General features: G+C 36.7%; 1 protein-coding gene and 1 long non-coding RNA gene across 2 annotated transcripts in view; both read left to right on the top strand.

Annotated features, from left to right (window-relative positions):
- LOC117990776 (uncharacterized) overlaps positions 1-15,308 on the top strand; it is a 430,777-nt gene that overhangs the window by 31,126 nt on the left and 384,343 nt on the right. The window contains exon 2 of the mRNA XM_069504461.1: positions 14,464-14,597. Coding sequence (XP_069360562.1) covers positions 14,590-14,597 — 8 coding nt within the window. The 5' untranslated portion in view covers positions 14,464-14,589. The remainder of the gene's footprint in view (positions 1-14,463; positions 14,598-15,308) is intronic.
- On the top strand, positions 1,309-4,753 carry LOC138403529 (uncharacterized). Its single transcript, XR_011237782.1, has 3 exons — positions 1,309-2,571; positions 3,497-3,633; positions 3,723-4,753. It is a non-coding gene; the product is annotated as an uncharacterized lncRNA (long non-coding RNA).

Raw genomic sequence — 15,308 nt, 5'->3', positions numbered from 1 at the left:
AAAACGTAAACTAATTAAAAAATCCTATTACATTGTAAAGGATTATTTAAATGATAAGCAAGCTTGGGAATGAGTTGCTCGGCTTTGTGATAGTTCTAATAAGTTTAATTTATGATTTTGTAAAGTGGTGATAATAAAAAGAATACCCGGCTGAGTTAGCTGTGGGCTCTTCTCAGTCTTGGGCACGTTTGGAACCCTCGTAGCGTTTGCGAAATAATTATCAACACTATATTTTACAAATCCAACAACTGACAATCGAAAAGAGTAATTTATTACCTATTTTGAACAAATCATTTGACTTTGACTTTTGATCCCGGAAAATCAAAGTTCCCACGGGATTTTTAAAAAACCTAAATCCACGCGGACGAAGTTGCGGGCATCATCTAGTGCATACTAAATAGTTTTGATTTATCATGCAAAATGTCAAAAAATACTATTTACCTATTTATTTATTTTTATTTTTCACTAGCTGCCCCGGCGAACTTCGTACCGCCTAACAGTCGATTCTTTTTCAGGAATTTTTTAAAAATTTTCTCTCCGTAAGAACCATATTCGTACTTCAAGGAATATTATAAAAAAAGAATTAGCGAAATCGGTTCAGCTATTCTCGAGATTTGCGATCAGCAACACATTTAGCGATTCATTTTTATATGTACCGAAATTCTAGTTACATAGTAGTAATAAATTAAGTTACATTGTAAATGCTTATCTCTAAACAGAGATTTAGAGATAAACATTTTACTATTGTAGTACGGAAACCTCGGGGCGCGAGTCTGACTCGTACTTGGCCGGTCGGTCTGTCGGTCGGTCGGTCGATTTATTTTAGAATGCATCGTATCGACAGCTGGTGGTAGTAGTTTACATATATCCTACTAATATTATAAACTAGGTGAAGCTATGATAGCCTAGTGGTTAGGACGTCCGCCTTCTAAACGGAGGTCGGGGGGTTCGATCCCGGGCACGCACCTCTAACTTTTCGGAGTGATACGCGTTTTAATTAATTAAATATCACTTGCTTTAACGGTAAAGGAAAACATCGTGAGGAAACCTGCATGCCGAGTTCTCCATAATGTTCTCAAAGGTGTGTGAATTCTACCAATCCGCACATGGCCAGCGTGGTAGACTATGGCCAAAACCCTTCTCACTCTGAGAGGAGACCCCTGCTCTGTAGTGAGCCGGCGATGGGTTGATCATGATGATGATGAGGTGATGCCCGCGACTTCGTACGCGTGGAATTAGATTTTTAAAAATCCCGTGGAAACTCTTTGATTTTCCGGGATAAAAAGTAGCCTATTTCACTCTCCAGGTCAACCATACCCATGCAAAAAATCACTTCGATCCGTTGCTCTGTTGCGACGTGATTGAAGGACAAACCAACGAACCAACAAACAAACACACTTTCACATTTATAATAGGTGTAGTGATGTGTGTGTGTGGATGTTTGGATGTTTGTTACTCAATCACACAAAAACGGCTGAACGGTTTTGGATGAAATTGGGAATGGAGATAGATAAAAGTGTTAATTTAGGGTATACCCTAAATTAACACATAGGCTACTTTTTATCCCGGAAAATCAAAGAGTTCCCACGGGATTTTTAAAAACCTAATTCCACGCGGACGAAGTTGCGGGCATCAACTAGTAATAAAATATAATTTGGACTTATCCGAATTCCGAAAGTCAGGGTTGTCAAATCACACTTATATTATAAAGGCGAAATTTTGTATCTGCGTGTGTGTGTGTATAGGTTTGTTACCCTTTCACGCAAAAAGTACAAGACGGATTTGGCTGAAATTTGAAATAGTGATCGCTTTTGAAAGAGTTCTCGTGGGATTAAAAAACCACTATATCCTCGCGGACGAAGTCGCGTGTATCATCTAGTTACAAATATACGTATGTAGGTCATATTGTGTGCTTAGACAATTTAATTATATACTTGAGTTTTCATGTAACAGAAACAAAAATGGATTGGCGGAAGAGGAAAAAGAAACGGTTTAGACTCGCAAAAGCAAATCCCTTGCAAAGAGGAGATCTATTAAAATTCATCAGAATCTTTCCAAACCATAATATTATCTTGTGATGATAATGCCATTACTTTTTCGGGGTTATTCCCGTGAGTCACACCCGACGTGAGTAACAATGTGACTCGACGGGAATTTTATTTGACTGAATATGTACTTTTCCGGGATGCTGAATTTGATAATGACATTTATTTTCAAATCCAAAATAGCAGACATGCACTTTTCACAAAAAATAGAAATGGGTGTCGTTTTCAGGGTTTCCAGGATGCTGGTTTTGACAATGACATTAATTTTTTAATCTAAGATGGCGGGCCAGCACTTTTTATAAAAAATAGACGCGAGTGTCGTTTTCAAGGTTCTCCAGGATGGTAAATTTGATGATGACATTTATTTATTTTTAATAAATACTTATATATTATACTTCTATTTTAGTGGATCACAGGATTTTCTTTGACAAGGAAACGACAAAGCAAAAAATCTAATTGAGTTAGATTATGATGCTATCACACCGTACCATTTAGAGCCAGCTTCTGAAAATTTGACACTGTGTTTGTAAGTTGATATTATTTAGATATTAGCTAATGCCCGCGACTTCGTCCGCGTGGATTTCACATTTTTCAAAATCCCGCGGGAACTCTTTGATTTTCCGGGATAAAAAGTAGCCTATGTGTTAATCCAGTTAAGAATTCTAAATTTCATTCAAATCCGTTCAGCCTTTTTTGCGTGATTGAGTAACAAACATCCAAACATCTACACTTTCACATTTATAATTCCACTAGCTGCCCTGGCGAACTTCGTTCCGCCTACGGCCTAACAGTCGATTCAAATTTTTTAAATTTTTCTCTCGGTAAGAACCATCCTCGTACCTACTTCAAGGAATACCTAATTTAAAAAAAGAATTAGCGAAATCGGTTCAGCTGTTCTCGAGATTTGCGATGACATTTAGTGATTCATTTTTATATTATAGACTAGCTTATGCTCGCGACTTCGTCCGCGTGGGCTACACAAAATTTCGAACCCCTATTTCACCCCCTCCAGAGTTGAATTTTCAAAAATTCCTTCTTAGTGGATGCCTGCGTCATAATAGCTATCTGCATGCCAAATTTCAGCACGATCCGTCCAGTATTTTGAGCTGTGCGTTGATAGATCAGTCAGTCAGTCAGTCAGTCAGTCAGTCACCTTTTTCTTTTATATATTTAGATTAGGATTAGGATAATATAATTATTATGTTACTAGCTGCCCCGACGAACTTCGCACCGCCTACAGTCGATTCTTTTTCAGGACATTTTTTAAATTTTTCTCTCCATAAGAACCATCCCCGTACTTCAAGGAATATTATCAAAAAGAATTAGCGAAATCGGTGCAGCTGTTCTCGAGATTTGCGATCAGCAACACATTCAGCGATTCATTTTTATATAATATAGAGATTTACTATTTGTTGTCAGATTTGTCAATGCTGAATTATGTTGTATTTTAGTGACTCAAGACATTCCTTTTAGAAGAAAACAAGGAAAATAAAATGAATGTGCCCAATATACGTACCACTGAAATCCAACATGATGCTGCAACATTCAATTCTGTACTAAATATTGAAAGGTCTACCATACCATACTTGTAAGTTGTTATGCTATGTTTTTTGCATACATTCTATATAGATAATACTCACAATATAATTATGTTGATTGTATGTTTATTAATTCCAGAAATGAAATGGAGAGCTTCAATAGTTCTGCGTCGAATGATACATCTAATGTGACTGTTGAAACAGAAAATGATACATATTGTGTTTATGTGTGTAGTGGGCTTTTAGAGGGAAATTGAATTGTACCTACTTCCTACTTATAAAAATAAAATTTTCATTTTTGAGATCAAATTGGAATTCATTTTGACTTTTGTATACACAAGTAGATAGTATATATAGTTTTTAGTCGCTACTAATAGATAAGTGTAGGCAACAAAAGTTATTTTCACAGACAAACGAATGTGTAATCATGTGTTCCTAATAGGTAATCCGCCAGCACAGAGAATTCAACTCCTAGAGTACGCATATACAAGGTTTTACATGAAAACAAAATCGTAAAATGTTGGCGGGGGACAGGGGAGAATGCTTTGTTGTGATTGGTGGACTGACTAATCAAAACAATGTGCGGAATGAGGGTACCGAACGGGCGTGGGCGATGATTCATTTAAAATTCCGTGGGATCACCACGATTTAGCAATGCAATTCCTTAGGTACAGCATCAGGGTCGAGAAGTGGGTCTTCGAGTTCAATGATAAAGTCTTTACTTGGTAGATATAGGTACCTACCTCCAATATCAATTTATAACCGACAGTTTCAAAATCCCATAAGTTTTGGTGGTCATGTCCCCTGCAGCATCAGGATTGAGGAGTTGAAATCCTGTGTGTCCTATATAAAATGACATTTTATATAGGACAATGTTGCAAAGTTTCTTTATCAATTAAAAAAAATACGCAAATCGGTTCAGAAATCTCGGAGATTTCTGTGTACATAGGTAGAAAAACACAACTCCTTTTTTAAAAGTCGGTTAAAAAAGTATCCTTTGTTAATCCTCTACTTGTCTGTAAAAGTCCCGTCAAAATAGGTTCTGCCGTTCCGAAGATTACCCCGTTCAAACAGACAGACAGACAGACAGTTTTTAAAAACGTTTGATTCAGCTGTTATGGTACAGTTCAAATAACAATATTATGAGCTTGCGGTAGTTATTTCGAAATTACAGACAGACAATTCATAAAAGTATGGATTTCTATAATATATACGAGTTGTTTATACACGCTGAGGCAGTAGTTACCTAATAGGTATGTATGTAAGTGAGATTTTATAGTATTCATCAAAAGATAAGTAGGTAATCATTATCATTCAAAAATAAATTAAAACATATTTATTTCAGTAGGTAAAACAATTTCACATAGTGCGTAGTAATTGGGACCATCCCAGTAACTGTTTTAGTATTGCTACGAGTACTCGTGGCAGGCGACCCCGCTCTTCCATAAAATCTTATACAATAATAATTGAAATAAGTAGTTCCTTCATAAATCATATATTTACAAAAATTCATCGGTGACATCTGTCCAACTATCTGTGTGCCATCATCAATATATCCGGACGCTAGTGTGAGCGCATGCACTCGCTACACTGCTCATCACTGAGTCTATCTCTTTCTATCACAATGTTAGGTGAAATAGCATACAGGTTACCCACGTGGGCCGAGCAGTTCGGACGTGCATCCAGCGTCACCTTAAACGTCTTTGTATTTATAGAGGTCAATGTACAACCAGCATCAAAAAAATTTGTTTGAAATGGCCAATTAATGCGTAGTAGGTATCTGTTTAGTTTAAAAAACCAAAATTCCAAAATTAACTACACATAGGTATAGAGATTGTGACGTTGCGTTGGTTAGTAGGAAAGACAGACGAACCCAAACACCGATGTAACTATCACAAATATTAGTTTTTGGATAGCTGACCACTTAATTACTTAGGTACTCTATTTTAATAGTCTCTATTTGTTTGCATATTAATCAAGGTAAAGCCCAAACTGTACTTATGTCAAAGTTAACACCCTGCATATTTAATTATTTAACCCGTTTTAAAGGATTAAATAGTTAACTCGGTAAGTATCTACCTTGTTTTAGGATTTGTAAGCTTAAATGGGAAAACTCACAGAACTCGGAATAGCTAGGTATAGAAATGGCGAAGCAGCGTTTAGCTTTTTGCCGACCAAAACCAGACCAGTAAGCTATATAGTTACTCTATAAGAAGCACTTTCGTTTAAACTACCCTTTATTATGCTCATCCATTCTCAAAGAACTGAAAATAAGTCACAAGTTTTCGTCGCTTACTTGCACAATTGCGAATCTCAACTTCTTTGGTCACATTACGAGGAAGAGTGGTACCATCGAACACCTCGTGGTACAAGGTCGAGGCACATATCCATGTGGCAACGAACACGTCTCCGTGTGTGTACGTAATGCCACCCACGGAAGTCGCTGGAGGGAGATCGCACGAGCAGCAGAGAGAGATTCATAGCCACGACCACTCTGTCAAGAGTGAACGATTGAGAAGCAGAGCCTCTATTATGCATCCATAATAATATTATAAATGCGAAAGTGTTTCTATCTGTCTGTCTGCTAGCTTTTCACGGTCCAACCGTTCAACCGATTTTGATGAAATTTTGTACAGAGTTAGCTTATATCCCGGGGAAGGACATAGGCTACTTTAAATCCCGGAAAATTAGAGAGTTAGATAGGGTTTAAAAATTCTAAATCCACGCGGACGAAGTCGCGGGCATCATCTAGTTTGTAGAAAAATGCAAAACATGGGAAACAACTATAATTCAAAGTAAAGGTAAAAGTAAACAAACCCGTATTCTATAGAAATCTTTGTTAATGTTTGTTGCGTTACATGATACATTGCTTGGTTGGTTCTAGTTAATGAAAGCTCAGTGAAAATCTCTTGGGAAACAATGCGAATAGAATTACCAGGTGAATTTGCATACAGGACTTTGCTCCATTGCGTGTGATAATCTTAGACTGTTTTTAAATAACAAACCTGTTGAATGTTTCTGTTATTAATTTTTGTCATTTCTATTATTTTATTTTTTGTTCTTTCTGTTCTTTTATGTTTTGTTCTCTCTGTTATTTTTTGTTCTTCTGTAATTTTTTGTTGTCGTTTCTGTTTTCTTATTTTTTGTTGTTTCTGTTATTTTATTTATGTAAACGTTTTTTAATATGATTGTGACGATGTTGTAAACAAATCATAAAAACCCTAATAAATAATTGTATTATAAAAAATACATAATATACAAAGTCCACTCTCAATTCTGTGGTAAGTATCTAGATTATAAATGCACCTAAAATAATCATCAAATATCCTCCTCATACAAAGCTATATTTCACCTTTTGTATATTTTTTTCAATGGTTTATTAGGTTAATTAATTAAAACGACATAACTAGCACACACAAGGGAGGAATGCCCTGTATTCACCTGGCAATTCACATTGTTTGCAGTTTGCACAGTGGTATTCACTGAGCACTTTCATTAGAACCAACCAGGCACTACGGCGTGTAACGCAACAGTATAATATAAGCTATTTAGAATATAACAATAGGATTTCTAGACAATACTATATTATTTACATTTACTTTGAATTATACTTTAATTACGGATACATTTAATTATGGATATCATCGCAAAAAAAAGCTACAGTTACCTCTTATATAAAAGTTACAGCTTACTCTCAATCCCTTTTACCTATAATAGTAGTGATGTAGGTTACAAATGCACCCAAAATAAATGTAAAAAACATACCTACTTATGTTTTTTTAATAAAAGTTCCGTAGATACTCTGCTCTTTGATGAATAAAATTAAATAGAAGATAAATATAAACAAATCTATATTGGGGCCGATTCTCATGTACACAATCTCTAAACTAAACTAAATCAACAGGTCTAAGTCTAGTACTTTCCTTTTCCGCAAGCAACATTATGAAAAGGATAGCAATAGATTTAGACGTATCATTTTAATTAAGCTTAGAGATTGTGTACAACGGAATTAGCCACAATGGCTAGAAACCCTATTGTTAATATTCTAAATAGCTTATACTATTACGTTACACGATGTAGTACCTGGTTGGTTCTAATGAAAGCGCTCAGCGAACGCCACTGAGCAAACAAACAATGCAAACAATGCGAATTGCCAGGTGAATACAGAGCATTCCTCTCTTGCGTGTGCTAATAATTATAAAAAGATAATAAAGAAAAACAAAAGGCGAAATCTCTCAATGACTTTTACCTGTAGGTACTTAATACCCGGTGACGCTGTAGCGGCTAGTAGGGCCTACGCAGCATACCGAAAAATCAATCCGAAAAAAAGAGGATAAATACAAACAAATCCATATCATCTAGAAACTCTAACATATATTTTGATAACATTGTAAAATGCTTATTATTATGGTGCGATGATGTAGTGATGGTTGTCTCAAGAAAGTGCTCAGTGAAAATCATTGTGCAAACTGCAAACAATGCGAATTAGCAGATGAATACGGCATCCGTTGCGTGTGCTAATAACAAAAATAAAGTCTAATTAATGTCAACACAAAAGGTAAAAAACACTGTTACCATCTGTTAAATTATTTATTTGAATAATGGAAAACTACAACGTGACATAATAGCTTTTTTCCCCGCAGAAATATTATTGTCTTGGTAATACAATCGATTTATGATTGTATTACCAGATAAATAAAATTCGAAAGCGACCTCGAGCCAATAGTAATACCACAATAGTGGCTGCAGCCTGCAGGCCAGAATGTGACGTATTAGGTACTACGCATGAGAAATATGTAATTTCTCTTTATCGATTCGAGTAGTAGGTACCTAAGATATTATGTCTATTGAATTACTATTGTTTCTCATGCTTTCAAGTCGATGAACATTTTATAATTAACTAGCTGATGCCCGCGACTTCGTCCGCGTGGATTTAGGTTTTTGAAAATCCCATGGGAACTCTTTGACTTTTCGGGATAAACAGTAGCCTATGTCCTTCCCCGGGATGCAAGCTATCGCAGTACCAAATTTCGTCAAAATCGGTTGAACGGATGAGCCTTGAAAGGCTAGCAGACAGACAGACAGACACAGACACACTTTCGCATTTATAATATTAGTATGGATTCGAAACAAAAACATTCTTAATCATCATCATCATGATCAATCCATCGACGACTCACTACAGAGCACGGGTCTCATTTCAGAGTGCGAAGGGTTTTGGCCATAGTCTACTACGCTGGCTAAGTGCGGATTGGCAGACTTTACAAACTTGTGAAGAACTCTCAGGCATGCCGGTTTCCTCATGATATTTTCTTTCACCGTTAAAGCAAGTGAAATTTAATTATTTAAAACGCACATAACTCCGAAAAGTTAAAGGTGCGTGCCCGGGATCGAACCCCTGACATCCGATTAGGAGGTGGACGTCCTTACCACTAGGCTATCACAGCTTTCCATTTTACTATTTAGGTACTGTACTGAGAGCAAAACATCTGCCGTGGGAAAACAACCATTATTCTGCATAAAAAAATCAGTGCGCCGCCGCCGTGCGCGAACTACGTGCGATGTAGAGGTTATTCACGTAAGTTTTGTAGAGCTAGAAAAAAATAATAAATAATTTTAATATAATAATAAATTAATTTAAAATAATAATTTTTACCTCTTTGTTAATCAACTATTAACACAGTATTATTTACTTTATTGTTTGAGTAGCAAGTCGTTCATAAAAGCAGCGCATGATGGCAATGTTGCGCGACTGTAGTTGTACGGTCCCTACACAAACTTCCTAACAAACAGTATGGACATCTTCACCTTATAACCCCTGTCGCACTGCCGTTGTCACACAAACGGACAGACAGACAGACGGACTGGACGAAATAACATTGTTTAACTATGGATCTCTAAAAATGGTTGCTAGAAAAATTGTTAATTAGGGTGGTCTTTAGACAAACTTTGTGAATAAACCATAGTTTTCTCCGTATTCCGAGTTCAGAACAAGCCCCAAGGCTTCGTTTTAACTTAATTTTCCTTTATGGACTTTAAAAAAACTAGAGCAAGTTTTTCACGCAACTTTGTCATTAAAGGAATTTATAAAATTGTACTATAGCCTCGACTTAATAGGTAAGTTTATTTTTACTCACTGTTTAAATTAGTATGGATGTGGATTAACTGTAAGTAGGCTTTAAGTAGCTACATGGGTTAGGTATTGTATATCGCTAATTAACAAACACTTCCTGTAATCTGGGTACTAGTACATACCAGTATGTTAATTATAGTTCGATTCAATATGATTATGGTTTACGATGTGATGATTATTCACACAATTATTATTAATGGCGCATATGTCCAGTTATTGTAATAAGCTAATGAAGCGTGTACGAAGGTTAGACGTATCAATTAATTTATTGCTCGGCGAAACTGTCGGTGACTTTTGAAACTAATTATCATAAGTTGTTGTCGTAAATAAGTTCGTTCGCATTTTTGTTGCCTATATTTTTTTTCTATGAACCTACCTATATTTTATTTTTATTATAATTAAGTTATTCCAAAGCTTGTCTAACCCTCTTTAAAATTTCAAAGATTAGGTATAGGTATCCCATGAAAACTCTAAAATAGCTTCTTTCATCTTCAAGAGTACGATCAATCAATAGCCTTCGTTTTCACCTTCAGTATCAGAAAAGCAGGAACTCTCTTAGAACATTGAACGTTAGGTACACGTTCGCGCAGTTTTATCGTAACAAAATATAGTTCGCGGCAGGTTGAGACGGCAATCGGGATGAGGCGGGGGGACCCGCACTCGCCAGCACCGGGTTAGCGCGGGGGCTGTGCTGGTGTCCGGGGCTTTCCTTCCCTGACATATCGACCTGTCGCGAACTATATTTTTTTGCGATAAACTGCGCGTCTTTACACTTAGGTTGGTGGTACATTGGTAGGTTGGTGGTTCATTCGCTAAGTCTGCCCAGAACCTCCCTTAATTAGCAAGCGGCTTCTAGTGACCCTGTGTTGCAGAGAGTTACAATATTCATATAGAGGCTTGACGCACAAAATGGCCTCAACCTGGTGTAACCAATCATTCTTTCATTATTTTTTATCATGTGATATTCATATGGATACCAAGATTAAAAGACACAAGTTAAACAAGTAAATAAGAATTTCTAACGATAATCCGAAATTTCTCCAATTCGTCCAAATCAGTTCAGGCATTTAGAAGCTATGGTGGAATAGAGAAACTCACATACGAGTAGGTACATACATACATGAACCCTGAAAACATTACACTCTTTTTTATGGGTATTCATATAAAAATACAACATTATTTTTTCTATTATCCTACATATCTCAATTCTCACACCCGACTATACTCACGTGTTTAGTCGACGTTAGCCCGACTAGTTTCGAACTGACTTCGAAGTTATGTGCTAATTTTACAAGATCGTAATCGAATAAAAAAACGTTAAAAATGCGTCGGATGTAATATGAGTATTGAGCCTCTAGTATTATCACAACTCACTGCTGTTTCGTGTTTACCTAGTGGAGAGGCGTAAATATTTACACTGTCATAAAGACCTCGTGATATTAGTGAGGGTGCATTTATGGGACAGTTTAATTTAAATTTTAATTAAGCGTTTTCAACAGTTACCTTGGCTTATGTTACCTACTTAGGATATTGTACAAAAGATACAGATCTAGAGATATTTAGCAGTTTTTGAGATAAGATTTTTGATGTGTAAATAACGACATTGAAAGCTGGTCTATAAGTAAACCTATCTTCGTAAAACCCAGCAGCGATCAAATCATTTTTATCGAAAAACAGCCAATACATGTTGAATATAAAATGCCGTGTAGGCAGAGGAACCTCTACATCGAACAAAATACAACAGGTTCCTATTTCGTAGAACCTATATCAATCCAATAAATAGCGCTATAAAGAGCTGTTCTGAGAAATGAAAACTTTTACGTGGGTGGAAATAAGAGCTTTTATGTAGTTATACTCACGTAAATAACCTTTCATAAAAATCTTCATAATTGGCTTTGTCTAGTTGAATGATTAGATGTTGGAATGGAACCATGGAAGTAGGCAGTATTAATAATTCTTTTGGTTTGAAGTTGGTTCAAAGTTTGAACCAGGGTTGTTGCGGATGCCAATATTTTGACGTCCGCGAATGTTCCGCATTTGCGAATGTTGATGCGCATATCCATAACACCTTGTTGTGTAACATTGTACACTTTGTGATTGGTCAGTTAGCGAACGAAGATATCAACTAGCAAACATGCACCAGGCACGCGCCACTTTGGCCCCGCCCACTTTCTTTGCAGGTCGTTACTTGTTGCAAATATGAATGCACATCCGTAAAAGCTCCGCATTAATTGGTGCGTATGCGGATATCGGTAACAACCCTGGTTTAAACAAGCTATCTTCTTAAATTCAATTTCCTAGGTCTATTTTACTTTTGAAATACATGATGTTTTTAAAAGAGAATAAAAGTTGCATTATTTTTCAAACCTAATATTGGCTACCCCTGAAAATTTCCTAAGAAAGAGAGCACCTCTATTCTAACAACAGTAACAAATAAGAATAAAAATAAAATAACACGATTGCCCTGTCATATTTATTTTTTAATACATACACAAACATGAACCCTGAAAACATTATACCTACTCCCTTTTATAGACAGTCGTGTAAAAATTCTGCAGCCCACAATATAAACGGCCAAACGATCTCGTAAAATCTAACCGATTAGTGAACTTGCCCGAAAGTTATATAGAAGTCACATAAGTGTACAAAAAAGCTCACACAACACCCATAAAAGAAAACTATTTCCTAATCTTTACTACGTCAGAGACGGTCAAATAAACGGTTTCTTGTGTTTACGGGCTTTTATAGAGTGTTTCCAGACAACTGTATTATGTGACATCTTTTATTTTTTTCAGGAAATTCATAATTTTTTTTAAATTTAAGTATTTACAGTAGACTTATAGGAACGTAGGTTTTGGGATTAAATACAACTAAGTTATGTCGACTACACACAGACGAGTTGTAACGTAACTGTAACATTTGCAATACCGGTTTGAGCTTTTAATGTATGCGAAGTTCACAACCAAGGTATTCGAACGGCAAACCTGTCTACCGACAGTGCGAGCGCCCTTTGATACGCGGTAGAAAACTAATAAATCCGAATAGTCTTCAGCTTGCTGCATAATACAGTGAGTAGGCTTTGCAGCATTTCGACAATGCTGATATATTTTGAGTATCGAACGTCAGAGTAAAAAGGACCTTAATTCTCTTGTTTTAAGTTACTGCCAGAGCACTGAACTGAAAAAAAACGGGGATACTGAAGGAATTAATTTAAAACAATCATCTATTTCACAGAATTTTCCCTGGTTTATTCTGAGATTTTTGAGATGTGTTAAATAGTACTAAGTATATTGTGCCTTGCTTTAATATTATTCTGTGATGACCATGCAGCATTGTACCTAACAATATCGTGCAAAGACTACAATTACATTACATTTCGCTGGTGAGTGCCCAACCTTATTTTTGTAGGCCTGTGAGAATTCGCGCAGTTGTGAAACGTAAGTTGCTACGTATTTTACACAAAGGTTGGTTGCAGGATTAAGCTCTTACACGTTTACTTACAGGATTATACCCTTAAACCTTTGTAAGGTGTTAATCCAATGTGAAATGACCCTATGTTCGCATTCACGGAAATGGCTGTAATCCGTCAACCACATTGCCGGATGGAGCGAAATGGTCGAGAAACCAACAAAGATATCTGCTCCTTTCATATACTATGTGTGCAATGAATTGAGTGATTTGTGAACGCTCTCTGATAGATAACTCTTCTGGGATCGATTATATTGTGGCATGTCCTCGTTGGGGCCTTTCAATGTTACAGAGATTTATGGAATCTGGTAAAGGACTTGCAAATTGTAGGTTAACCCTGGGGCTAGCTAAATCTATTTTTTGGGTTCCGTACCTCAAAAAAGGAATCCTTATAGGATCACTTCGTTGTCTGTCTGTCCGTCTATTTTTAAAGTTATTTTAAGTTTTTTCCATTTTCAAATTGAATTCGCACACCCGCACGGCACACAACCCTCGCGCTAACCCGGTGCGGGCGGGCGCGGGTGACGTGCGGGTTATACCTAGTATTTTTATAACTATACTTATGCTCGCGACTACGTCCGCGTGGACATTACAAATTTCAAACCCCTATATCAGCCCCTTAGGGGTCGAATTTTCAAAAATCCTTTCTTAGCGGATGCCTACGTCATAATAGCTATCTGCATGCCAAATTTCAGCCAGTAGTTTGAGCTGTGCGTTGATAGATAGTCAGTCAGTCATTCAATCAGTCACCTTTTCCTTTTATATATTTAGATGCAGAAATCTGTGGTAGCAACACTCTCCAAGAAAACAAATTTTTGCCAGGTTAACGTAGCATAAAGTCATAACTGATTTTTTCCTTTCAAATTCAAGGTTTAGTTGAAAATGTTTCAGAAGTAAGCGTACACTCCCACATCCCGAGAACTAAGTAAAATATAATGATAAGTGATATTTTACGTACCTGCGATACTAAAACCCATTACGGACGGCTGTGCTCATATACTTGCGCAAATATTATCACGAACCTTATTTAAATTCTATTGAATAACACAATAATTGTTATGCCCGCATGAAACGTATTTATTTAGGCCTAGGGCAAACGATGTGGGTTCGGCACAACATGCATTCTTCTTCCACTTGCTTCTGTCATCCGTCAATGCATTATCCACCCATTACGCTCAGAACCTCTTTCACGCAATTCATTCATCTTTTCTTAAGTCTTCCTCTTCTCTTTTTTCCTTCTACTTGCATCTCTCCTAGTGATATGATTTTCTTCCCTCAGCATTACCTTACGCACATCAGACGGAAACGTTATGCGGTAACCAGTCCAGTGAGAAGAAGAGAAGATATCATACCATACGTACTGAATCATCAATGCCCAGTCCAAATCCTTGGACTTAAGAAAGCAATGCACAAGTAAACTAAAGTTAAGTCAAATAATTTATTCAAAGTAGGTAATGCATACTAATATTATAAATGCGAAAGTGTGTCTGGCTGTCTGTCTGTCTGTCTGTCTGCTAGCTTTTCACGGCTCAACCGTTCAACCGATTTTGACGAAATATTTGGTACATAGGTAGCTGGCAACCCGGGGAAGGACATAGGCTACTTTTTATGCCGGAAAATTTAAGAGTTCCCACAGGATTTAAAAAACCTAAATCCACGCGGACGAAGTCGCGGAGATCAGCTAGTAATCTAAATATATAAAATCTACATATAAAAAAGGAAAAGGTGGCTGACTGACTGATCTATCAACGTACAACTCAAACTACTGGGCGGATCGGGCTGAAATTTGGCATGCAGATAGCTATTATGACGTAGGTATCCGCTAAGAAAGAATTTTTGAAAATTCAACCCCTAAGGGGGTGAAAATATAGGGGTTTGAAATTTGTATAGTCCACGCGGACGAAGTCGCGGGAATAAGCTAGTAACTTATAAGACATTGTTTCTTGCCAAATTTCATGACTCTAGGTCAACGGGAAGTACACATAGGTTTTGATTCCCTTGACGGTTCTTGACAGACATTGTATTATACGATGAATTGAATAAAAATACGTACTTGCAGTCTGTTTTCACGTTTCACTGTTTAGGTTCACTACCCCTGCTCACGGTACAATACAAAGCTTGACA

This window comes from Maniola hyperantus, chromosome 18 (assembly GCF_902806685.2).
Source record: "Maniola hyperantus chromosome 18, iAphHyp1.2, whole genome shotgun sequence".
Classification (NCBI taxonomy): domain Eukaryota; kingdom Metazoa; phylum Arthropoda; class Insecta; order Lepidoptera; family Nymphalidae; genus Maniola; species Maniola hyperantus.
This window is presented reverse-complemented; position numbering and strand designations above follow the sequence as displayed.